This window comes from Bufo bufo, chromosome 5, assembly GCF_905171765.1.
Source record: "Bufo bufo chromosome 5, aBufBuf1.1, whole genome shotgun sequence".
Lineage (NCBI taxonomy): Eukaryota > Metazoa > Chordata > Amphibia > Anura > Bufonidae > Bufo > Bufo bufo.
In genome coordinates this window covers 353,624,351-353,650,025 of record NC_053393.1, presented here as the reverse complement: position 1 = coordinate 353,650,025, position 25,675 = coordinate 353,624,351, and the positions used below count along the sequence as shown (strand labels likewise).

General features: G+C 44.7%; 1 protein-coding gene across 2 annotated transcripts in view; it reads left to right on the top strand.

The window, feature by feature from the left end:
- Nucleotides 1–15,781: 15,781 nt before the first annotated feature.
- The window catches only part of LPCAT1 (lysophosphatidylcholine acyltransferase 1), a 131,541-nt gene continuing 121,647 nt past the window's right edge, over nt 15,782–25,675 (top strand). For both annotated transcript variants that reach the window (XM_040431306.1, XM_040431305.1), the window contains exon 1: nt 15,782–16,430. In XM_040431306.1, coding sequence (XP_040287240.1) covers nt 16,396–16,430 — 35 coding nt within the window. In that variant the 5' untranslated portion in view covers nt 15,782–16,395. The remainder of the gene's footprint in view (nt 16,431–25,675) is intronic.

Here is a 25,675-nt window from a genome sequence, read left to right as displayed (position 1 = left end):
AGAGGAATTGGGGTAGAATTACCATTTTAACCAGTGAAACTCGATCCGCTCTGGATAGGGGAAGTCTAAGCCAAGTCCCTATTTTTGCTCTCGTTTTTGTTATCAATGGGGTCAGATTAAGATGTACCAGATCTTCAACCTTGGGTGATATTGTCATACCCAAGTATTGAAAGGTATCAACAAGATCTAACTGGGTTATCAAAGATTCCTCTTGAGACACTGGGTCTATTGGCATCAGAATAGTCTTTGACCAGTTTATATCTAGGCCTGATACCTCACCAAATAGTTTAACAGTATGGACAATTCTTGGGACAGTTATCTCTGTGTTATCTGCAAAAAAAAGAACATCATCCGCATATAGAGAAATACGATCTTCCTCACCTAGTATTCCAAAGCCTTTAATTTGAGCATCCTGCCTAACAGCCAGGGCCAGGGGCTCAATGTAAATATCGAATAAGAGTGGGGATAGTGGGCAGCCCTGCCGGGTACCTCTGTATAAATCAATCTTGGGAGTAAGGCTCTCGTTGTTACTCAGCCTGGCCGTAGGGGATCTATAAAGTGTTTTAATCATGTTTATAAATCTCTCCCCAAAACCCATCCTTGCCAGAACCCTCCACAAAAACCGCCACTCCACCCTGTCAAAAGCCTTAGAAGCATCTAGTGACAGGATGGAGCGAGCAGACCCACCAGGGGCCTGTATGTTGGCAAAAAGCCGGTGAAGATTATGGTGTGTACTAGGGTTGTCCCGATACCGATACTAGTATCGGTATCGGGACCGATTCCGAGTTTTCTCGGCGGTACTCAGCCGCCGATACCCCGCCCCGATACATAAATAGAATACTATGGGTGTAACTATGGGCGGGGCCCGGTGCAGTCACTGTACTCTTACACCGGGCCCCGCCGCTCACCAAAGTATTTATAAACGTGAATCCTTATCCTGTTATTAAGTTGAACTAACGCTGCCCTCTCCCATGTTCCCCTGTATCCCCCTGTATCCCCACAGCACTTACTTAAGCTTCCATAGCAGGCAGAGCAGACGGCAGCAGTAACGTCACTCACTGACGTAGAGCGCCTGCTCCGCCCACTTTATGAGTGAAGCAGGCGGAGCAGACGCGCAACGTCAGTGAGTGACGTTACTGGTGCCGTCCGCTCTGCCTGCTATGGAAGCTTAAGTAAGTGCTGTGGGGATACAGGGGGATACAGGGGAACATGGGAGAGGGCAGCGTTAGTTCAACTTAATAACAGGATAAGGATTCACGTTTATAAATACTTCGGTGAGCGGCGGGGCCCGGTGTATTGGGGGACACTGTTATGAGGGGGATCTGTGGATGACATATAGCAGTGTCATCCACAGATCCTCCCCATAACAGTTCCATCCACAGATCCCCTATAACAGCACCATCCACAGATCCCCCACCAAATAACAATGCCATCCTCAGATCCCCCCACCCCATAACAATGCCATCCACAGATATCCCACCCCATAGCAGTACCATCCACAGATCCCCATAACAGTGCCATCCCCAGATCCCCCATAACAGTGCCATCCACAGATCCCCCATAACAGTGCCATCCACAGATCCCCATAACAGTGCCATCCACAGATCCCCCATAACAGTGCCATCCACAGATCCCCCATAACAGTGCCATCCACAGATCCCCCATAACAGTGCCATCCACAGATCCCCCATAACAGTGCCATCCACAGATCCCCCATAACAGTGCCATCCACAGATCCCCCATAACAGTGCCATCCACAGATCCCCCATAACAGTGCCATCCACAGATCCCCCATAACAGTGCCATCCACAGATCCCCCATAACAGTGCCATCCACAGATCCCCCATAACAGTGGCATCCACAGATCCCCCATAACAGTGCCATCCACAGATCCCCCATAACAGTGCCATCCACAGATCCCCATAACAGTGCCATCCACAGATCCCCCATAACAGTGCCATCCACAGATCCCCCATAACAGTGCCATCCACAGATCCCCCATAACAGTGCCATCCACAGATCCCCCATAACAGTGCCATCCACAGATCCCCCATAACAGTGCCATCCACAGGTCCCCCATAACAGTGCCATCCACAGATCCCCCACATGACAGTGCGTCATCCACAGATCCCCCAAAACGGTCACATGACATTTAAAAAAAGTATCGGTATTCGGTATCGGTGACTACTTGAAAAAAAGTATCGGTACTTGTACTCGGTCCTAAAAAAGTGGTATCGGGACAACCCTAGTGTGTACCATTGTTTTGAATAAACCCGTTCTGGTCGGGGTGGACAACGGAGGCGATTACCCCGGCAAGTCTTGTGGCTAATATCCTCACCAGGAGCTTTACATCTGCATTCAGCAGCGAAATCGTCTATAGGAACCCATATCTACGGGGTCCTTGCCTTTTTTTGGAATTAGTATTATTACCGCTTCCATCATTGAACCCGGCAGGCTCCCCTCCTCCACCGACTCAGCGAGGACCTCCAACAATCTGGGAAAAACATCCTCTTTATATCTAGCATAGAATTCATATGGAAGTCCGTCTGAGCCGGGGGTGGAGTTACCCGCACATAGCTTAATTACACTTTCCAGCTCCTGGATAGAGAGAGCGGCCTCAAGTACCTCCCTCTGCGCCAGAGTGATGGCAGGAAAAGCTATACCATCCAGATATGAGTCCATCAGTTGGTCCGTGACCCTACAATCGGCTCTATAGAGGTCTGAAAAATAATCGAGGAAGGCCTTCTCTATAGAGTCGTGTCCCCTAACCGTTCTCCCATGGGGCAAACGTATATTATCAATATCTTTTTTGGACTCCTGGCTAGAGATCACCCTAGATAAGAGTTTCCCTGGGCGGCCTGATTCAGTAAAGTATTTTTGCCCTTTAAAGAATAGGCTCTGTTGTGCCTTATCCAGCAGGAAGTCGGAGTATGCTTGTGCAGTCTTCTGCATATCTTCCCTATTTTCCTCTGTCCTATTTATATAAAAAGATTGTGTAGCTGAGGACGCTTGTTCTTTTAGGTTTTTCTCATTTTTCCCATACACCTTTCTCAGATTGACAACAACAATATGTGATTTAACTACAGATGGATTGGCTGGGATGCATAATTAGCTTATAGTTTCCCTCTCCAGGCTTTTCAGTAGGGAGGTTCCGAGTAGGGGGGGGGGGGGGGGGGGGAGGGGAGGGATGGTCACAGGTGAGAAATCTGCTGCAATTTGTGGTGGATTACTTGTATGGGGGGGTGGGTTGGGTTGGGATGGGTTGGGATGGATAACCACACCTTATCCCCAACCAGAAAATTTGCGCCCCTTGAACGTTTCCTATTGGCTTTGAGTCTTTGAGAACTTTGAGCCTTTTCTAGGTTCATTTGAACCCGGGCCCAAACTGTGCACAGTTCAGAAGAGAGCCTATCCGCCTCAGGGTTAGAGGAGGAGATGGATGACCCAGAATGAAAACGGGGATGAAAACCATGGTTACAAAAAAAAGGGGAGACCCCAGCAGAAGAATTAACACAGTTATTCAAAGCAAATTCAGCCAACGGAAGGTATTTAACCCATAATTGCTGGTCATCAGCAACATACGACCTCAGGAATTGTTCCACAGACTGATTAAGGCGTTCAGTCTGCCCATTACTCTCAGGGTGGTAGGCGGAGGAAAAAGGCAACGAAATCTGACATCTTTGACAAAAAGCCCTCCAAAATTTGGACACAAACTGCACACCCCTGTGAGATACAATATTTTCCGGGATACCATGTAACTGTACAATTTCTTTCACAAAAATAGATGCCAGGGTCTTGGCATTCGGGAGTTTAGACAGAGGAATGAAATGAACCATCTTGCTAAACCTATCGACCACTACCCAAACCACAGTCTTACCCTCCGCCGGCGGCAGGTCGGTAATAAAGTCCATCGAGATATGGGACCAGGGTCTATTGGGAATGGGTAGGGGTCGTAGGTTACCAGCAGGGCGAGTCCTAGGTGTCTTAGACCTAGCACAAACCTCACAGGCTGACACGTAGGACTTGACATCCCTAAATAGAGTGGGCCACCAATAAGATCTAGAACCAGCTCTCTAGTGCCCTCAAAACCAGGATGTCCACAAAAGGCAGAATCATGACACTCACCCAACAGCTGGAGACGAAATTGTATGGGAACAAACAACTTATCTGTTGGGGTGGTTGCCGGTGCCAGATGTTGTTCAGCCTTAATAACAGCTGAGATATCTTGGGTTAAGGCTGCTACGAAGATATTTGCTGGTAGGATGGATTCAGGCGGTGCTGTAGGCTGAAAAGCATGGAAGCTCCGAGATAATGCATCAGCCTTCACGTTTTTACTTCCAGGCCTGAAAGTAATGGAGAATTCAAAACGAGTAAAAAACAGTGCCCATCTAGCCTGACGGGGATTCAACCTCTTAGCAGATTCGAGAAACATAAGGTTCTTATGGTCAGTGACAACAGTTACACAATGTCTTGCCCCCTCCAGAAAATGCCTCCACTCATCAAATGCCCACTTAATGGCCAGCAACTCCCGATTCCCTATGTCGTAGTTTCTCTCGGTTGAAGAAAATTTTCTGGAAAATAATGCACACGGTCTTAGGTTAGTTAGACTAGCAGGACCTTGTGAAAGGACTGCTCCTGCGCCGTCCTCAGACGCATCCACCTCCACAATAAAAGGTCTCTCCTGATCTGGCTGGATCAGAATGGGAGCGCTACTGAATGCCTTTTTTAGTGTTTCAAACGAAGTAATGGCCTCAGTAGACCAGTTTCCCAAATCCGCCCCTTTCTTAGTAAGGTCAGTCAACGGTTTAGCAATTACTGAAGAATTCTTAATAAATTTACGGTAGTAATTGGCAAAACATAAGAACCGTTGTAAGGCCTTTAAGGATGAAGGCATTACCCATTCCTTAATAGCTAGTACCTTACCAGGATCCATCTTGAAGGCGTGAGGGGTCAGGACATGCCCTAGAAACAGTATCTCCTGTACACCAAAGACACATTTCTCTTGTTTAGCGGACAACTGATTCTCCCTCAACACCTCTAATACTTGTCTAACATGAGACACATGAGATTTGAAATCAGGAGAAAATATCAAAATGTCGTCAAGATAGACAATGACAAATTTACCTAAAAACTCTCTAAGAATATCATTCATAAAGTTTTGGAACACAGCTGGGGCATTGCTGAGTCCAAAAGGCATAACCTGATATTCAAAGTACCCTGCCGAAGTATTGAATGCCGTCTTCCATTCGTCTCCCTCCTTGATTCGTATTAGATTATATGCCCCTTTCAGGTCAATCTTAGAAAACCAAGTTGCCCCCAGAACCTGGTTAAATAAATCCGGAATCAATGGGAGAGAGTATCTATTCTGGATAGTGATCTTATTCAATTTCTGGTAATCGATACAAGGCCTAAGACCACCATCCTTCTTCTTAACAAAGAAACACCCTGCTCCCATAGGAGAGACAGAAGGTCTAATGTGCCCCTTACCGAGGCTTTCCTTAATATAATCCTCCATGGCCTTGCGTTCGGGCTGAGAGAGATTATAAATACGCCCCTTAGGAAACCTGGCACCTTCTACTAACTCTATGGCGCAATCATAAGGTCTATGGGGTGGTAGAACCTCCGGGGTAGGTGATGAGAACACATCAGAATATTCCCTTATGACCGTGGGTAATATATCAGATTCTACTGAGACCCCAGCTTGTACCACAGACAAGCACGATTTACACTTAGGTCCCCATTTCACCAACTCCCCCCTGAACCAATCAATAGTGGGGTTGTGTAATCTGAGCCAAGGCAACCCTAGTACCACCTCGACCGGTAAGTTCTCCAGGACTAAGAGGGAACATTTCTCAGAGTGGCACACCCCCACGGTTAAAGAAATCTCTGAGGTACATGACCTCACCATACCACCTACCAGGGGAGTGGCGTCAATAGCCATGACATGGATAGGTGTAGGAAGAGAAAAAATTGGAATACCGAGTCTAATGGAGTACTCAGAGTCAATAAAGTTGGCCGCTGAACCAGAGTCAATAAAGGCCTTACCCGGCCATTTATTAACCCCCAGAGATATTGTTATAGGTACCAAAAGCTTACATTTCGTAATATCAGGGTGTACCTGGTCTTTAGGTTGCCTTGCCTTGGGAGACTTAACGATAAAGGCCTTCTTTGGACACTGGTTGATCCAATGGTCAGGATCTCCGCAGTAAAAACACACTCCACGTCTGCGGCGCAGATTCCCTTGAGTCATGCCGACCTGCATGGGTTCTTCAGTAGAGACCTCAGCGTTGTTTCTGGGATAGACCTCAGGCTGGACCACCATCTGAGAAGAGAACTGTCGTTCCTGTCGTCTCTCTCTAACCCGTCGGTCAAGTCGGACTACAAGGGTCATCATCTCCTCTAGAGTCTCTGGAAGCTGATAACTCACTAGAAGATCCTTTAAGTGTCATGCCTCACTCTGACGATGTGCGGAGGTCACCCAGGATTGCAGCACGAGTTTAGTTTTTGTTTTGATGCCGTGCTGGATCCGCCTCGCATCAGGTGCACTGGGTGGAGTCATTAGTTTAAATGGTCTCCAGCTAAGTGCTCTGAGCGGATTATACTGTTCATTTTGGTCTGGGAAGTTTGGAGGGAAGGTTGGCTATCAGTTCCTGCTTTCAGCAGATAAGTTTCATTTCTTGTTTGGTTGTTTATGTCATCTATCCCATCCAGGTTCTGTGCGAGCAGGCTGCTCCTTTCTCCCCACTTCACCATCTCAGGGAGTTCAGGGTTCTGTCAGTACAGGCTGGAGGACACAGCAAACCTACGTTTAAGGTCTGTCTGTGGGCTGAGCAGTGCAGGGAAAGAGGTCAGGGATAAACTAGGAGGTGACCCTTCCCCTGTCTCTCGTCCAGAGCCTGGTTGGTTTGTTATCTGTTATACGTCCGCCGTGACATTAAGTTATCAGACAGATCTGACCTGAACTGACTCTTAGGTGCTGGTTCATTCCATCCTGAGGGAACACACCACCTTCTGAATTGGGTGCAATACTCCTCCGCAGGTAGATCGCCCTGAACCAGAACTTTTAGAGCAGTCTCGGCTACCAGTGTCCTGTCTGGTTCATCATACAGGGTACCCAGGGCCTGAAAAAACCCCTCCACTGATGTTAAACAACTGGCGTCAGCAGGTAAAGAAAATGCCCAGTCCTGGGGATCACCCTGTAACCGGGAAATGACAATGCCCACGCGTTGACTCTCGGGGCCAAAGGAGACGGGGCGCAAACGGAAAAAAAGTTTACAACTTTCTTTAAAGGAAAGAAACTTCTTCCGATCTCCAAAAAAGGGTTCAGGAAGATTAATCTGGGGCTCTAAATGTGGATTGGAGGCCTGAGGGATGAAAGTACCATGTCCTAGCTCAAAAGAAAAGAGTTTCTCCCCTAGCTCCTGCACCATCTGCGTCAGGTTAGAGACATGGTCAGTCAGGGTCACCAGAGGATTCATGATACAGTGGTTAGGTTACGGCCTGTTAATCTGTGACGGTAACGTACACTACACACAGGGGGGAGGATAGTGACCACTGCGCTCCACCCTCACCCCTGGCCCTGCCTACTTGCCTCGCAAGTCCTAATGACAGGGGACAACTAGACGGCAGTCCCTAACTTAGGATACGTGCTGGGAAGACAGACAAGACAAATAATGGAATGTGAACAGACCGGGTCAATACCTAGAGAGCTACGCAGTACTAAGGAATGAGCAGAGAATAGTCAGGAAAAGCCGAGGTCAAATACCAGGAGAGAAACGAAGTACAACAGGAGTCCGCAAAGAATCGTCAGGTGGAAGCCGGGGTCAGGATACCAGGAGAGATGCGCAGTACAGGAGGAGAAGGCAGAGAATCGTCAGGGAACACAGGATCAGGTAAGTATGCAGGAACAAAACAATCACCAGATACCTAAAATTAACAGGCAACCTGTGGCCAGCAGGCTGCCTGTATTTATAGTGGGGAGTGAGGGTCATGTGACGTGGCCAGCATCACATGACCGACAGACCGACCAGTCGAGCACCGAGTGATCAGCTCGGCGCTCAAGGCAGACCTAGGAGCAGGGAGCCTCCCAGCTAGCAAAGCTGCCCTGGGAACAAGGTCAAACACAGTTCCTCGCTCCCGAAGCTAAGCAGCAGGTCTGCGGCTGATGGGAGACCGAGTGCGCCTTCGGCACCCCGTTACACTGTGTTACTGGAGCCAGACTTCGGAACTACACAAGTCCATCCGCTGTGTACTGGCCATGACTGGTTACTGAAGCACTGCTCGCATTCACTTGACTGGGAGCAGAGATCCTGTAACCCCCTTTGACCACTACATAGCAGATGGAACTGTATAGTTCTGGTGCCTGGTTTTGGAAATACAGCTCCTGGTAACAGCTGATCCCAGAGGTGCAGATGCTTTTTTTTTTTGCGATTTGGTGCAAGTGATGGTTTAAATGCCTTTGTTTGTTGAGCTAATTTCTGTGGTTTATTTTTCATGACAGGTGGGGCTAGTATGGATTTACAAATTCACACGAAAATAGAGTATTGTAATATGTATAGTCTCAGCGAACAGGTGGTTATGGCGACAGTTTGCATTGAGGTGGGTAGAATTTTCTTTTACTTTCTTTATTTGTAGTGTATTTTTTTCCTTATGTTTGTATATACATCTTAAATCAACCCTGTGGGTCATAGCAGCAGAACATGGCAGCTAGGTTGGTGGGCACCCTGTGATCACAGGTTTGCAGCAGAGAAGAGAGAAGTTCTGAACTGCTTTTGACTTCTTTTCGGGTTCTGACCTGTTCCTGTTAGACTGCACAACTTTAAAGAGGACTTATCCGTGGAAATAGGTCCCTGTTTAATGTGAAAAACAAGACAGATTTCAGAATATTATCTGAGAAAATTGTAAGGTCAAGCGGGAATTGTTTGGCCGCTGTTGGCTGACATTACAAGTGTATTGCATGATCTGTCAGATTCAGCCAATCATTTGCCACTTTTCCAATGTGTGTGTGCTTTTAACCATCTCCCTGAACTGCCAGTTTACACTATTATATTGATGTCCGGATCAATCAACGGACGGTTAATTGGCCACATTCTGGACGATCATAATCATATGTGTATGGCTATACACTGCTCAGCCATAATATTAAACTAGCTGATAGGAAGTGAAACACGTTGATTTTTTTGTTAAAATGGTTCATGTCAAGGGGTTGGATATTTTAGGACTCTTTCACACGAGCAATACCGAACGTGTCAGGCCTCACACGTCTGTGTCCATGAAAAGAAGCAAGAAAAATGAGTCAGTATAAAGGATCTGAGCGACTTTGTAAAGGGCTAAATTGCGATGACTGAGTCAGAGTGCCTAAAAAATGTTAGATCTTGCTGGGTGTTCCCTGTATGCAGTGGTTGGTACCTACTAAAGGTGGTCCATGGAAGTATAACTGGGTCATTGGAGTGAGGGCTAGCAACTCTGGTCTATTCCCACAGAAGAGCTGTTACAGCGATAACTGAGCCTCCAATGTTAACGTGTAAGGAGCCTTAAAAGCTTTTCCCCAAAAAAACATATCAATATATTATGGTTAAAAAAAGTCACTCTAGGTTCCTCTGGGGAACCTCTCGTTGGGGCAGAATGGCCATAGACCATACAGGAAAATTGCCCAGTGGGCCGATGCTCATAAGCCTATCCAAGCACTCCTCATGGCTGCTGGCTGGGTATAGAACAATCTGATGCTCCCAGCATGAATTAGAGGCATAAGGTACTTATGCACCTGGTGGGTGGCCATAGGTGCCCTCCTGAATTCAACAACCGCCATCTTCAGGACTGTGATACAGCGGGGGCAGCAGTACTTTTTGCTGCACTATTGCATTTGTTTTTTTTGGGGTGGTATTTTGTGCTGCACTAAGGTATTGCTCTTCTCACCTACTTGTGGTGCTCCACCTTCTGTCAATTTGGACCAGCCTACAACATGGGGCCACTTTTAGGTTTTTTTCCAGGGCCACTTTAGGTTCCCCGTCCACCTCTGAGTCCCCTGCCATACAAAGCGACATCATGTACTGTAGTCACCTCTCTGCATTATCCAACCCTAGCCAGTGCGGTATTGTGACTGTAACACATGAAGTCCCACACCTTGTGCAGCACATGACCCATGGGATTTGAATTTGGGAGAACCAGTGGGGGATTGTGGGAAACCCATGTATTGGTTAGGGGCCTATTTTAGACGAAGCAGGCCTTATTAGAAATGTGTGAAATACGCTATTAAACCATTGCATTAACCCCTTCAGAACACAGCCATTTTTCACCTTCAAGATGCAGCCTAATTTTGCAAATCTGACATGTGTCACTTTATGTGGTAATAACTTTAAAACGCTTTTATTTATCCAAGCCATTCTGAGATTGTTTTCTCGTCACATATTGTACTTCATGACAGTGGTAAAATTGAGTCAAAATATATTATTTTTATTTATAAAAAAATACAGAATTTACCCAAAATTTTGAAAAATTAGCAAATTTCAATTTCTCTACTTTTATAATAGATAGTAATACCTCCAAAAATAGTTATTAATTTACATTCCCCAAATTTCTACTTCATGTTTGATCCAAAGAAGACACAGTCGGCACTCCGTGTATCAGAGATGCGGTGTGCGTGTCCAGGGTAGAAGCCTCGCGTACTTGTACAAAGAGGACCGCCACTCGCTTGAAGTAAAGTAATTCTTATATTTAATGGTCACATACAGAAGGCAAGTGACGCGTTTCGGCTACTATGAGCCTTTTTCAAACATAATGATTACATGCACCAAACACATTTAAATAGCCCGCGGTGGGGGCGGAAGTGACGTAGGTTACCATAGCAACCTGATAAACAAAGGACACCATAATGTCAGAATTACAAACTGGTGCAACAATGATGCTCAATGGTGACATAACACTACTATATTACACATTATGCATTATAGTAAACTTACGCCCTGACCAGGCAAATATACTAGATGACGGGAATTGTTCTCATGAATCAAGTTCTCTGTGGAAAAAAAAAGGAAAGAATATTGAAAAAACGACTGCAGTACTGCAAGACTCACCGACATACACAAGTCCACTGGGCACTTCAAGATATAAACCACGAAGTTACTATTACACGTGAAAAAAACATTTATTTAGAATTTTTCTCCTGTATACGGGTGAGTAAAACGTTCACCCTTGATCACACTAGAGCAATGTATGCACTGAAGGCATGGGTACGTGCCATTTTTGGGTGTGGAAAAAGTAGCCTGGCGTATGTTGGATCTTTCGCTACCTACATCAGCTCTAACCAGAATGTCGCGAATGTTCTTTGACCTTTTTTTTTATATTATAAAAGGTCAAAGAACATTCGCGACATTCTGGTTAGAGCTGATGTAGGTAGCAAAAGATCCAACATACGTCAGGCTACTTTTTCCACACCCAAAAATGGCACGTACCCATGCCTTCAGTGCATACATTGCTCTAGTGTGATCAAGGGTGAACATTTTACTCACCTGTATACAGGAGAAAAATTCTAAATAAATGTTTTTTTCACGTGTAATAGTAACTTCGTGGTTTATATCTTTAAATGCCCCTGTGGACTTGTGTATGTCGGTGAGACTTCTACTAGGATGAAGGATCGTTTTTGTAAAAACAAATCTACAATAAGAAAGAAAAATGTGTTAGTTCCCATCCCATATCATTTTGATAAATGCCGACATACCATCTCCCAGTTGCGTTTCCAGATAATAGAGCACGTACCTTTGCCAAGGAGAGGTGGTGACAGGGTTAAAATGCTCAAAAGGAGAGCCTATTGGATCCATCGCCTGCAAACCCTGGAACCTAAAGGGTTAAACCGTGATTCTGATTTAAATAGCTTTCATTGATGTGTGATGAGTCTTGCAGTACTGCAGTCGTTTTTTCAATATGCTTTCCTTTTTTTTTCCACAGAGAACTTGATTCATGAGAACAATTCCCGTCATCTAGTATATTTGCCTGGTCAGGGCGTAAGTTTACTATAATGCATAATGTGTAATATAGTAGTGTTATGTTGCCATTGAGCATCATTGTTGCACCAGTTTGTAATTCTGACATTATGGTGTCCTTTGTTTATCAGGTTGCTATGGTAACCTACGTCACTTCCGCCCCCACCGCGGGCTATTTAAATGTGTTTGGTGCATGTAATCATTATGTTTGAAAAAGGCTCATAGTAGCCGAAACGCGTCACTTGCCTTCTGTATGTGACCATTAAATAAAAAAATTACTTTACTTCATGTTTGAATCATTTTGAAAATGAAATTAAATTTTTTTGGGATGTTAGAAGGCTTAGAAGTTTAGAAGCAAATCTTCAAATTTTTTCAGGACCAATTCAGTTATGAAGTCACTTTCTGGGGCTTAAATATTAGAAGCAACCCATAAATCACCCCCTTTTAGAAACTAAACCACTCAAGGTATTCAAAACTGATTTTACTAACTTTGTTAACCCTTTAGATGTTCCACATGAATTAAAGGAAAATGTAGATGAAATTTCAGAATTTCACTTTTTCGGCAGATTTTCCATTTTAATTCATTTTTCCAGTAAGAAAGCAAGGGTTAACAGCCAAACAAAACTCAATATTTATTGCCCTGATTCTGTAGTTTACAGAAAAACCCATATATGGTCGTAAACTGCTGTACGGGCACACGGCAGGGCGCACAATGAAGGAACGCCGTATGGTTTTTGGAAGGCAGATTTCACTGGGATAATTTCAAGTTGCCATGTCACATTTGAAGACCCACTGCAAGGGTTAACAGCCAAACAAAACTCAATATTTATTACCCTGATTCTGTAGTTTACAAAAACACCCCATATGTCAGGGATGGCCAACCTGTGGCTCTCCAGCTGTTGTAAAACTACAATTCCCACCATGCCCTGCTGTAGGCTGATAGCTGTAGGCAGTCTTTGCATGCTGGGAGTTGTAAGTTTGCAACAGCTGGAGAGCCGCAGGTTGGCCATGCCTGTCATATGTAGTTGTAAACTGCTGTATGGGCACACGGCAGGGCACAGAAGGAAAGGAACACCATATGGTTTTTGGAAGGCAGATTTCACTGGGATAATTTTAAGGTGCCATGTCACATTTGAAGACCCCCTGATGCACCCCTAGAGTAGAAACTCCCAAAAAAAAAACATTTTGGAAACTATGGGATAAGGTGGCAGTTTTGTTGGTACTATTTTAGGGTACATATGATTTTTGGTTCTATATTACACTTTTTGTGAGGCAAGGTAACAAAAAAAATAGCTGTTTTGGCACAGTTTTTATTTTTTGTTATTTACAATGTTCATCTGACAGGTTAGATCATGTGGTATTTTTATAGAGCAGGTTGTTACGGACGCGACAATACCAAATATGAGCCCCCTCCCTCTGTAAACCCCACAGGTGCCGCAGTCAGCGAATGTGAAAGGGTTAATCCACTGGCATCACCGCATACATCGATGCCGGCGGATGCAGCAGGGACCCGGCTATCAGTAACAGCAGTGCCCGTGCTGCGGATCGGATGGGTGCAGCTCCTGCACCCGCCCGATCACATCACGTACATGGGAATGTGGTAAGGCACCACATTCCCACACGTACAGTACAGACCAAAAATTTGGACTCACCTTCTCATTCAAAGAGTTTTCTTTATTTTCATGACTATGAAGGCATCAAAACTATGAATTAACACATGTGGAATTATATACATAACAAACAAGTGTGAAACAACTGAAAATATGTCATATTCTAGGTTCTTCAAAGTAGCCACCTTTTGCTTTGATTACTGCTTTGCACACTCTTGGCATTCTCTTGATGAGCTTCAAGAGGTAGTCCCCTGAAATGGTCTTCCAACAGTCTTGAAGGAGTTCCCAGAGATGCTTAGCACTTGTTGGCCCTTTTGCCTTCACTCTGCAGTCCAGCTCACCCCAAACCATCTTGATTGGGTTCAGGTCCGGTGACTGTGGAGGCCAGGTCATCTGGCGCAGCACCCCATCACTCTCCTTCATGGTCAAATAGCCCTTACTTTCAAAGTTTTCCCAATTTTTCGGCTGACTGACTGACCTTCATTTCTTAAAGTAATGATGGCCACTCGTTTTTCTTTACTTAGCTGCTTTTTTCTTGCCATAATACCAATTCTAACAGTCTATTCAGTACTTGTTTGTTATGTATATAATTCCACATGTGTTAATTCATAGTTTTGATGCCTTCAGTGTGAATCTACAATTTTCATAGTCATGAAAATAAAGAAAACTCTTTGAATGAGAAGGTGTGTCAAAACTTTTGGTCTGTACTGTACATGTACGTGATTTTGCGGGAAGGGGTTAAAGGCTATGTTAACTTTGTGCGGTCATATAATAACCCTTATCTATAAATTACTAAGAGGTCGTAAACAGTTATTTAAGCTACATTCTTATCAGTAAGATAAGAACTGAGCTATAATGAGTGTTTATATGAGAGCAGAGATACGGAGCTGTCAAATGAGCTACTGTACCTGATGGAACAGAGAGAAAATTCAGATCCTGCTACCGAAGGCTGCATAGAGACAGTGGTTCCAAATTTTTAATAAAGACCAATTGAAAAAAATATTTTTAGCTCAAAATAAGTACAATGCAGTAATAATAATAAAAAATACCCCCAAAGGTGTACATAGCCTTTAAGCCTCTTTCACGCGGAAGGTTTGAATCCAGATGCAATGTGTGTAGTGAACACATAGCATCTGGACTGAATCCTGACCCATTCATTTCAATGGGTCTGTGTACATGCTGTTTATCACTGATCATCTCTGCTTTCAGAAAAATAGCAGCATGTTCTATAGTGTGCGCTTTTCCTGCAGCTCTGGTCCAACAGAAGTGCGTGAGGCGTGTGTGAAAAACGGAATGTGACTAGATGTAATGCGTTTTTCACTGATGGTTGCTAGATTTAGATTGTTATACTTCAGTTTTTCTTTATGGGCGTGAAAAATGCATCAAACCTGATTGCATCTGACAGGAAAATACGGAAAAACACTGAACACAATTGCAGCCAAAACTGATTGAACTTGCGTGCAAAACCATCAGTTTTTCCTTGAACAAATCCTGACACAATCCGTAGGGCCTTAGGCCGCCTTCATAGCAGCAAGTCTTCCGTGTTTGTGCAATGCCTGACGTGAACGCATAGAAGCCGCACTGAATCCTGACCCAGTCATTTTAATGGGTCTGTGTACAGGAGCTGTGTTTTTCACGCATCATTTCTGCGTTGCATAAAAATCGCAGCATGATCTATATTCTGCGTTTTTTTTTACGCAGCCCTGGCCCCATAGAGGCGAATGGAGCTTCAGTGAAAAACGCATTGGATCCGGATGTGACCTGGATGCGATCCCCGGATGCAATGTGTTTTTCCCTGATGGCTGTTTGTAATTCTTCTTTTTTTTTTCCCACGTGCGTGAAAAACGCAACAAAACTGATTGCACCCGTGCAGAAAAACTGAACTCAATTGCAGACAAAACTGACTGAACTTGCTTGCGAAATCGTTTCATCCTGAGAGAATCCATAACGCTGGTGGGAAGGGGGCCCATAGAAATGAATGGGGTTAGAGGCAAGAAATCCAGCCCATTTCTATGGGATGACCCCTACTCAGCGATGCTGTCCCCATGTAGCCCTAGCCGTCAGTAAGCCTATGGAGCAATGCAGCGCCCACTTGTAGCATCATTGCTGACCTGCTCCCTGCCCCAGCTCACCCAGAGCCTATGTATAGTATGTATGTAGTAAGGAGCAGGCACAGGGCAGCCGCACACAGGCCTCTCAGCTCCCTCCCCCTTCCTCTACCAGAGAGAGACAAGGGGAGGGGGCAGGCAGCGCATCATCTGGCAGCTTCCTCCCGCTAAACCCTTTAGGCACCGGCACCAGCAGCAGCCTGCACCGAGTCATCCCTGGCCGCTCCACCTCCTCCAGCCTCTGGAGACGTGTCCTGCGCTCCCCGGAGATCTCAGCAGATCCTCCCCACCTCCTCCTCCTCAGGAGCTTTCGCTTTGTGTGTGTGAGACTTAGAACATCGTCGCTCCCGGAGCAGATCTCCTTCTACTTCCCCTCCTACATCCCCAGCACGGATTATAAGCCCCCTCCTTAGGAGGAACAGGAAAAGGGGGATCTGGTTTCCCTCCAGACGGCGCTGAGATTTTCCAGCTTCTTCATCCTCCCCTCATCATCATCATCATCACCACCAGCTTCATCTGTTCCTGGTCAACTTCTGGCGACTCCTGCTATTGCCTGAACTAGTTGGATCTGCTGGGCTTTTTCATCAGGCAGCAGACCTCCTCCTCCTTGCCCCCACATCATGAGGCTGACCAGAAAGCGCTCGGGTCCAGGAGGTGGCCAGCAAGAGCTGACCAGGCCGGTCAAGAACCCCTTTGTGCATGACCTGCGCTTCACCCCACTGCAGAAAGCCAAAGTAGGTCCTCTATGTGTGTCTGTGCCAAAGCAACATGGGGCTCAGATCCTCATGTGTGCCTGTTGTCATGTGTGTGATGTCACCTGATGCCACCTAGCTGACAGGGGACATGCTCTGAACATCCACAACTGTTCCTCAGAAATCTCAGGCTCATCCTTGCAGAAGTTGAGCTTCTAGAATGTACTGGCCCTTAGAAATGCCATAACAATTGGGAACTCATCTCTGGTTTGCTCTTATGTTGATGCATCCAGGAACTGCAGGGGCCTACAGGCAGGACCTCACCTGTCAGCTGTCACCTGCACCGCCAGGCCACAGCTCTTCTCACCCATAGCAGTAAATAGGATTCCAAGAAGAATCGCTCATTTACTGCTCATGGAGGAAGAATATCCACATATCTGTCTACTGGGAGCGCAAAACCCGTAGAAGCCCCACCACGTTGGAAGTGGTCGCCATTCAGTTGTACCACAGCACAAAGTTGGGTCTGAGCTTCCATCAACCGGTCTGGGCCTAAACATTTTCAGATGTTTAGAATCTGTATACTTTATTATTTATATCATATTGATATCCTTTATTCTATTTAATATTTCCATTATTTTTATGTATATCCTTTATTAATTATTTCTATAATTTTTATTTATTTATATGCTTGTATTTATTTCTATTTAGATTTGTTATTACTAGTTTTTAAGTATATAATTTATATCATATTTATTTTTTTATTTGTATAATTTATTAGATCTATTTTTATTTATATCCATTCGTTGTTGTTTTTTTTTATCATTTACTAAGCAGCAACAGTGTAAAACACAAGGTTTCTCCATCTTGACATGCAGGAAGTAGAATTATTGCTTCCTCCTAATTAAAACTTGCTGGATGATGCTCCAGCTGGTGGGCACCAAGCGGCATTTGTTACTGTCTTTGCACAGCATCGTGCTCTCTAATTGGCAAGCTGTGTTTCTAGTGCATCAACCCCCCCGTTTCTTTGAGGCCTCATGAAATGAATGGGGGCCCATTTAGTATCCTCAAAATGTGGGTGTGATTGATGGCATTGTTCTGATGACACCTCCGGCCTCCCATGGCCCGTGCGCCCATCTAGATCACCTCAGCACTGGGAACGCCACTTGGCTTGCTTACAGTGTCTTATCTCGCATTGATTTCTGGTGTCTTGGACTATTTCACTTCCTGTTGATGTGCGTCTCACATGATATCAAATCAAGTCTTGGAAATGCACAAAATGTTAACGCAAGTGCTTAACCCTTGAGCAGCAGAGGAATGTGCTAATTTATTCCGTGAAAGGGTTGATGCCATTAGTGCAATCAATGCCAGGCTGATTCAGTATGCACCCTCCATTTACATTGTGTGCTCTGAAATCTCCCCAGGGGCATTTGTGTACATATTGTTTATGCATGAATAAGGAATTCCTTTCACATCAAGGCGCTGTTTGTACCCGTTGAAGTTTTATTTTACACTTCCTAAAATTGTCATCATACTTCAAGCCACCTCATTCTTTTTCGTGTAGAGAGGGATCTGTTCAGTTAGTACATGGTTGAGGGTCTGAAAGCTTGACATGCTCACAGTGACAGAGTGGGGAATAAACCAGATTTGCCGTGAAGTAAGTTTGAGTTATCCAACTAATATTGTCCTCAGTATAGGGGGGGAATTTATTAAAGAAGTCCTCCCCCCCAAATATTCACTGACCTGTTAGAAAGGTATATGATGGTAAACATGGTGAAGGTAATTTTCTTACCCGAGCCTATATTTGCGAGTTATAACCTCCCTTCTGATTCTCAGCTGTGTCATGTAACCAACACTGACTTTCTAAATAAAACAGCATCTTATGTGTGGACAGGAAGTCAGTTTCTCTATGTATTCCAATGGGAGGATTAATGTCAGTCTCATAGGAATGATAAGAGGAGTAACTGACTTCCTTTCCTGTGTCAGTTGGAGATCAGTGTTGGTCACATGACACAGCTGAGGATCAGATGGGAGGTTATAACTCGCATATACAGACGCTGCTCAGAAGAGTACCTTTAGTACGGATTACATCATGTACCTTTCTAAGGCTGGTTTCACACGGGCGTTGCAGGAACATTCGCTATTTTTTCCCGCGAGTGCAAAGCGTTTTAATGCGTTTTGCATGCGCGTGAGAAAAATCTGCATGTTTGGTACCCAGACCCGAACCCGGACTTCTTAACAGAAGTTTGGGTTTGGGTTAGGTGTTCTGTAGATTTTATTATTTTCCCTTATAACATGGTTATAAGGGAAAATAATAGCATTCTTTAATACAGAATGCTTAGTAGAAGGTCAATTGAGGGTAAAAAAAAAAAATTAACTCACCTCCTCCAATTGATCTCGTAGCTGGCGGTCTCCTGTTCTTTCTTCAGGACCTGTCAAAGGACCTGTGGTGACATCACTGTGCTCATCACATGGTACATCACATGATCCATCACCATGGATGAGCGCAGTGACGTCACCACAGGTCCTTTTCCTCAAAGAAGAAGAAGAAAGAAGAGAAGCCGGGCTGCGCGAACAAGTGGATGAGGTGAGTTAAATTATTATATATTTTTTTTAACCCCTCCATCACTATTTTACTACGCATTCTGTATTAAGAATGCTATTATTTTCCCTTATAACCATGTTATAAGGGAAAATAATAATGATCGGGTCCCCATACTGATCGTCTCCTAGTAACCGTGCGTGAAAATCGCACTGCATCCGCACTTGCTTGCGGATGCTTGCGATTTTCACGCAGCACCATTCACTTCTATGGGGCCTGCGTTGTGTGAAAAACGCACCATATAGAGCATGCTGCGATTTTTCACGCAACGCACAAGTGATGCGTGAAAATCACCGCTCATGTGCACAGCCCCATAGAAATGATTGGGTCCGGATTCAGTGCGGGTGCAATGCGTTCACCTCACGCATCGCACCCGTGTGAAAGGGGCCTAACAGGTCATAGAATTAAAATATTTGTAGGAGTGTGAGTGCTACTTTAAGACGGTCATTTTCCACACCAGTCTTAAAGAGGACCTTCATGGGTCCGAACATTGTAAGATATGTAGAGCGGCGCCCAGGGATCTCACTGCACTTACTATTATCCCTGGGCGCCGCTCCGTTCGCCTGCTGTGGCCCCGTTACCTTCTCCCGTGCTGTATGGTAATTGCTACTATCGGAACACCAGGGAGGAGACTGCCCTTTTTCTCCCTGGGCGTTCCTTCTCCCTGGCTGTAGCGCTGTCCAATCGCAGCGCAGAGCTCACATCCAGGGAGAAAAAAAACTACAGCCAGGGAGAAAGAACGCCCAGGGAGAAACAGGGCATGTGACAAAAATCGGCGACTTGGTGTATATTTGTTAATAAATGTCTGCCATTTAGTTTGCCCCTATGAGACTGTCTGACCTGTTACATGTGTGCTTGGCAGCTGAAGGCATCTGTGTTGGTCCCATGTTCTTATGTGCCCACATTGATGTTCTAACATATGCATCTGAGCCTCTTGGAGCAATGGGGGCGTTGCTGTTACTCCTAGAGAATCTGCTCTCTCGGCAACTACCACTCCCTCTCCATTTTGATTGACAGTGCCAGGCAGTGAAAACGTGATCACGCATGGCCCTGACAAGTCAATCAAAGTGGAAAGTGGAAAGGGCGAGCCTCTAAGTGTAATGGCAACTCCTTTACTGCCCATAGAGGCTCATTTCCATATATTAAAACATCCTTTTTCTCAGCAATGTGGGCACATGTGAACATGGGACCAACACAGATGCCTTCAGCTGCCAAGCGCACGTGTAACAGGTCAGCTAGTTTAATAGGTACAAAACTGCTGACAGATGCCCTTTAAAGGGATTCTGTCACCATCATTGAGCGTACATAACTGCTCATATGGCATGGCATATAACTGCTCATATGCTTAGACTCCATTTAAGGAAACAAGTGGAAATAAAGATTGGGGATGTAGAAGAAGAGATGATGCATGTGCCACATGTGATCCCTACTGCTCCATGTGCAGTGCGTCCACGTGTGGTCGGTTTTTAATTCACTTAAATGAGTGAGGCTCACAGAAAAATGAGAGCTGAAAGGTGCATCCTGCTATATTCTCTACATGGGCCGATGGAGAAAAATTGTGAATGGGAAATAGCCCATAGACTGCCAGGCTAGGTCTACACGGCGACATGTGTGCAAAAAAGTCACGTGACAAGAAAATGTGGTAGTTGTGCTAAGCATAGGCACAACACTATTGTAAACTTATTATGAACAGTTGTCCAGTCGCCGGGTATGCAGCCGAAGCGTCCGATTCTTCAAGAAGAGAAGCCCAGTCTCTCCAAAGTCAGTGTAATAGCAATATAGTAGGACCGCAATTTAGGCGCAAGATCACCGGTCAGGACAGATGTAGATATAATATATCTTTCTTCTTTAATGGAAATTGCTCATCAAATAAAACAAAGCGTTTCGGGGGTACTTAGGCCCCTTCATCAGGTTAAGAAGGAGTATATAGATGTTTAATATATATATATATATATATATATATATATATATATATATATATATGGAGGAGAAAATCCGGCGGGAGCACCACGGTGTGGGTGCAACGTCCAGCACAGGGTAACGGCAATACCCCAAGTATTGTAGAGATAAAAGAAGTCGGACTGCACTCCAAAATAATAGTGAAATACACGGTTTATTCACCCATAGTATGGCAAACTTGCTGTTTGCCATACTATGGGTGAATAAACCGTGTATTTCACTATTATTTTGGAGTGCAGTCCGACTTCTTTTATCTCTACTATATATATATATATATATATATATATATATATATATATATATATATATAATGTGTATGTATGTTCCGCGATCACTCAAAAACGCAACCATCGATTTCAACGAAACTTGGAAAGAAATCTTGTGGGGTCTCAGCTCTCTAGGACGTACCGTTCCTGAGATATTCCCCCCCCCAAAATGACCTGCATTAGCCAATACAAGCCTGCAAGTCTTTCTCTTCATATCCCAACTGCCATACACACGGTCACATGTCCCTTATCAGCCAATAGAAGCTCGCAGGCCCTTATTCTCCACATACACACAGTTTTACTCCAGGTTTCCATAACAACCCAGCCATATTTCTTCACTGCTGTAGGTCAGCTTTAGGGTCCATTCACACATCCGCAATTTTGTTCCGCATTTTGCGTAACGGAATTGGGACCCATTCATTTCTATGGGCCCGCACTTCCGGGTCGGCATTTCCGTTCGCGAAAAAAATAAATCGTGCCCTATTCTTGTCCGCAATTGCAGAAAAGAATAGGCATATTCTATTAGTGTCGGAGATGTGCGGTCCGCAAAATGTGTAACGCACATTGCCGTTGTCCGTGTTTTGTGGATCTGCAAAACACACATGGACGTGTGACTGGACCCTTAGGCTAGGGCTACACCATGACAATAAGTCGCACGACACATAGGGCACAACTACACTGCTGCATGTGTCGCGCGACATTGATGTCACACCAATGTTGTGCGACAATTTTTATAATGATAGTCTATGGTGTTGCACTGCGACATGTGACATACTGCGACAGTCGCAGAAAAATCAACTGTCTTCTCGCAGTCTCAGCATGTGACATGTCGCAGTGTGACACCATAGCCTATCATTATAAAAATTGTTGAGACAAAATGTCACACGTCGTGTACCCCTAGCATTAAAGGGGCAGGACGCTGTGGAGGTCACTGTTAAAGGGGCAGACACTGTGGAGGTCACTGTTAAGGGGGCAGGGGCCACTATTAAAGTAGCAACTTCTGTAGAGGTCACTGTTAAGGCAGCAGGGTACTGTGAGGTCACTGTTAAGGCAGCAGGGTACTGTGAGGTCACTGTTAAGGCAGCAGGGTACTGTGAGGTCACTGTTAAGGCAGCAGGGTACTGTGAGGTCACTGTTAAGGCAGCAGGGTACTGTGAGGTCACTGTTAAGGCAGCAGGGTACTGTGAGGTCACTGTTAAGGCAGCAGGGTACTGTGAGGTCACTGTTAAGGCAGCAGGGTACTGTGAGGTCACTGTTAAGGCAGCAGGGTACTGTGAGGTCACTGTTAAGGCAGCAGGGTACTGTGAGGTCACTGTTAAGGCAGCAGGGTACTGTGAGGTCACTGTTAAGGCAGCAGGGTACTATGAGGTCACTGTTAAGGGAGCGGGGTACTGTGGAGGTCGCTGTTAGGGCAGCGGGGTACTGTGAGGTCACTGTTAGGGCAGCAGGGTACTGTGAGGTCACTGTTAAGGCAGCAGGGTACTGTGAGGTCACTGTTAAGGCAGCAGGGTACTGTGAGGTCACTGTTAAGGGAGCAGGGTACTGTGGAGGTTGCTGTTAAGGGGGCGGGCCCCTGAGAAGGTCACTGTCAAAGGAGTGGGGTGCTGTGAAACTCACTGTTAAAGTGGCGGGCTGCTGTGGAGGTCCCATTTTAAAGTGGCAGGGCACTGTGTGGGGGACTGTGCAGTTCACTGTTAAAGGAGCGGGGTGATGTAGAGGTCACTATTGGGGGATACAGTCAATATCTTTTAACGACACACACAAACATTATATGAAATAGATGAAATATACCTGTGCGAAGCCGGGTCCTTCTGCTAGTATTACATATATTTATACCCCCCAAAAACACCAGAAAACCGCACCTGTGGGCGTTTCTAGGGGAGGAGACACCCACAGGGTGTTCCCATATTTGCATAATTTCTGACCAACTCATACATCATAAAATCTCATAAATATAAAAACATGATACATTCACCCATCTTTTATTGATGAAACTGCCTAAAAATGATGTATATAAGGGGGAAAATATATGTTTTTAATACAGGTCACGTGATCGCAATCCCGGCGACCACGTGACCTTTCTCATTGGTGTAGCGTGGCTTATGGGAGGCAGGACAAGATGAGCATGTGATTGGTTAGTCACGTGAACACCCCTCCTCTCGTTGTCATGGAGAGAATGTACAACAACTTGGGCCCGGACGCGCTCCTAGCCGGGAGAGTCACGTGATCGCTGTAGTCGCGATCACCTGACACTATAGTGCAATCACCTGACTTGTTGCCATGGTGATCGACTCTGCAGCGTCGGGTAGGGACAACAACACAGAGTGTTATTAGAAATAAGAACTAATACCAGGAAATGGCCTATATAAAGGATCTCCTGTATATTATTTAGTATGTTTAGACAAAATTGGGCTATGCTGATAAAATACATATTTGTAAGCTTGATACAATGTATGTTAAAAATATAGGGAGCAAGAGGGTGATTGATTATGTGTAAAAGATAGTAATTGAAATGAATTATTTTTTTAAAAAGATTTTTTAACTTTTTTTAAAAGGTTTCTGATAAAGGTAAATACTGTTATAGCAGTAAGGGGAGATTCTGTCGTAGCGTGATCAAAATGAAGATAAAAAATTGGTATAGCGTGATAAAAAAAACAATTTTTTAATTCTTAATGGCCTGATTTTTAAAGCAAGCTGATGTACAGTGCTGCCCATAATTATTCATACCCCTGGCAAATTTTTACTTTATTCAACCAGCAAGTAATTTTTTGACTGGAAATTGTGGGTAAACAGTTTGAAGGTTTTCTGAGAGATGCTATCTTAGAGCATCTCAACGGAAATAAGCAAATAACGCCATATCAGCATGGCTTCGTGAGGGATCGGTCAGGTCAAACTAATTTAATCAGTTTCTATGAGAAGGTAAGTTCTAGACTTGACAGCGGCGAATCAATGGATGTCGTATATCTGGACTTCTCCAAAGCATTTGACACTGTACCGCATAAAAGGTTAGTATATAAAATGAGAATGCTCGGACTGGGAGAAAACGTCTGTAAGTGGGTAAGTAACTGGCTCAGTGATAGAAAACAGAGGGTGGTTATTAACGGTACACACTCAGATTGGGCCACTGTCACTAGTGGGGTACCTCAGGGGTCAGTATTGGGCCCTATTCTCTTCAATATATTTATTAATGACCTTGTAGAAGGCTTGCATAGTAAAATATTAATTTTCGCAGATGACACTAAGCTGTGTAAAGTAATTAACACTGAAGAGGACAGTATACTACTACAGAGGGATCTGGATAGATTGGAGGCTTGGGCAGAGAAGTGGCAGATGAGGTTTAACACTGACAAATGTAAAGTTATGCACATGGGAAGGAATAATGCAAGTCACCCGTACATACTAAATGGTAAAACACTCGGTAACACTGACATGGAAAAGGATCTAGGAATTTTAATAAACAGCAAACTAAGCTGCAAAAACCAGTGCTAGGCAGCTGCTGCCAAGGCTAATAAGATAATGGGTTGCATCAGAAGGGGCATAGATGCCTGTGATAAGAACATAGTCCTACCACTTTACAAATCATTAGTCAGACCACACATGGAGTACTGTGTACAGTTCTGGGCTCCAGTGAACAAGGCAGACATAGCAGAGCTGGAGAGGGTCCAGAGGAGGGCAACTAAAGTAATAACTGGAATGGGGCAACTACAGTACCCTGAAAGATTATCAAAATTAGGGTTATTCACTTTAGAAAAAAGACGACTGAGGGGAGATTTAATTAATATGTATAAATATATCAGGGGTCAGTACAGAGATCTATCCCATCATTTATTTATCCCCACGACTGTGACTGTGACGAGGGGACATCCTCTGTGTCTGGAGGAAAGAAGGTTTGTACACAAAAATATAGAAGAGGATTCTTTACGGTAAGAGCAGTGAGACTATGGAACTCTCTGTCTGAGGAGGTGGTGATGGTGAGTACAATAAAGGAATTCAAGAGGGGCCTGGATGTATTTTTGGAGTGTAATAATATTACAGGCTGAAGCTACTAGAGAGGGGTCGTTGATCCAGGGAGTTATTCTGATTGGAGTCGGGAATTTTTTTTATTCCCCTAAAGTGGGGAAAATTGGCTTCTCCCTCACAGGTTTTTTTTTTTGCCTTCCTCTGGATCAACTTGCAGGATGACAGGCCGAACTGGATGGACAAATGTATTTTTTCGGCCTTATGTACTATGTTACTATGAAATAACATAGGTGTCTCCCAAAAGATAATAAGACGATGTACAAGAGGCATTATTGTGAAAAAAAAACATTTCTCAGCTTTTATTTACATTTGAGCAAAAAATACAAGATGTTCCGCACTGTGTAAAATCTCAGAGGATGTAGTCGGAAGCCAAAAGTGACACCTGTGCTGGCCAGGAGGATAGTTAGAGAGGTGAAAAAGAATCCAAGGATCACCACCAAGGC